Raw genomic sequence first — 434 nt, 5'->3', positions numbered from 1 at the left:
TAATGAAATTGATTATTATTTATTTATTATCATGTGTATTTGTCGGTATTCTAATAATGGTCAGCAATACCACCAAAGAAACTAAGACTCCTCTTGTTCAGCCTTGAATTATCTTGTACAAGAATTAATCACATCACTTGTTTTCCAGGCCAATGCCACAGGTCGGAGTGCAAAGACTGTGCGAGAATTCTTGGAGAAGCATTACACTGAAGAGGTAGTCTCAACAGAGGCAGGAGCCATCAAACTAGTAGTTAAGGCATTGCTAGAAGTGGTCCAATCTGGGGCTAAAAATGTAGAAGTCGCAATCATGAAGCCCAATGAGCCAATGAGGGTAATATATTTGTCTTTTTGTGAATGTTGGCTTGAAAGATTTTAGGTAAAATAAGGTAATGGTAAAAGAAGTTCCAATGATTTATTTATTTATACTTTTTTTA

The 434-nt window shown here is 35.5% G+C and overlaps 1 protein-coding gene across 1 annotated transcript in view; it reads left to right on the top strand.

The window, feature by feature from the left end:
• LOC119589046 (proteasome subunit alpha type-7-like) overlaps window positions 1–331 on the top strand; it is a gene marked incomplete at its 3' end in the record, with an annotated part of 11150 nt that extends 10819 nt beyond the window's left edge. The window contains 1 exon segment of the mRNA XM_037937623.1: window positions 149–331. Coding sequence (XP_037793551.1) covers window positions 149–331 — 183 coding nt within the window.
• Between the last annotated feature and the right edge of the window lie 103 nt (window positions 332–434).

Source organism: Penaeus monodon, chromosome 25 (genome assembly GCF_015228065.2).
Source record: "Penaeus monodon isolate SGIC_2016 chromosome 25, NSTDA_Pmon_1, whole genome shotgun sequence".
In the NCBI taxonomy this organism is placed as follows: Eukaryota; Metazoa; Arthropoda; class Malacostraca; order Decapoda; family Penaeidae; genus Penaeus; species Penaeus monodon.
Note: the sequence above shows the minus strand (reverse complement) of the source record. Positions and strands in the feature narration are given on the sequence as shown.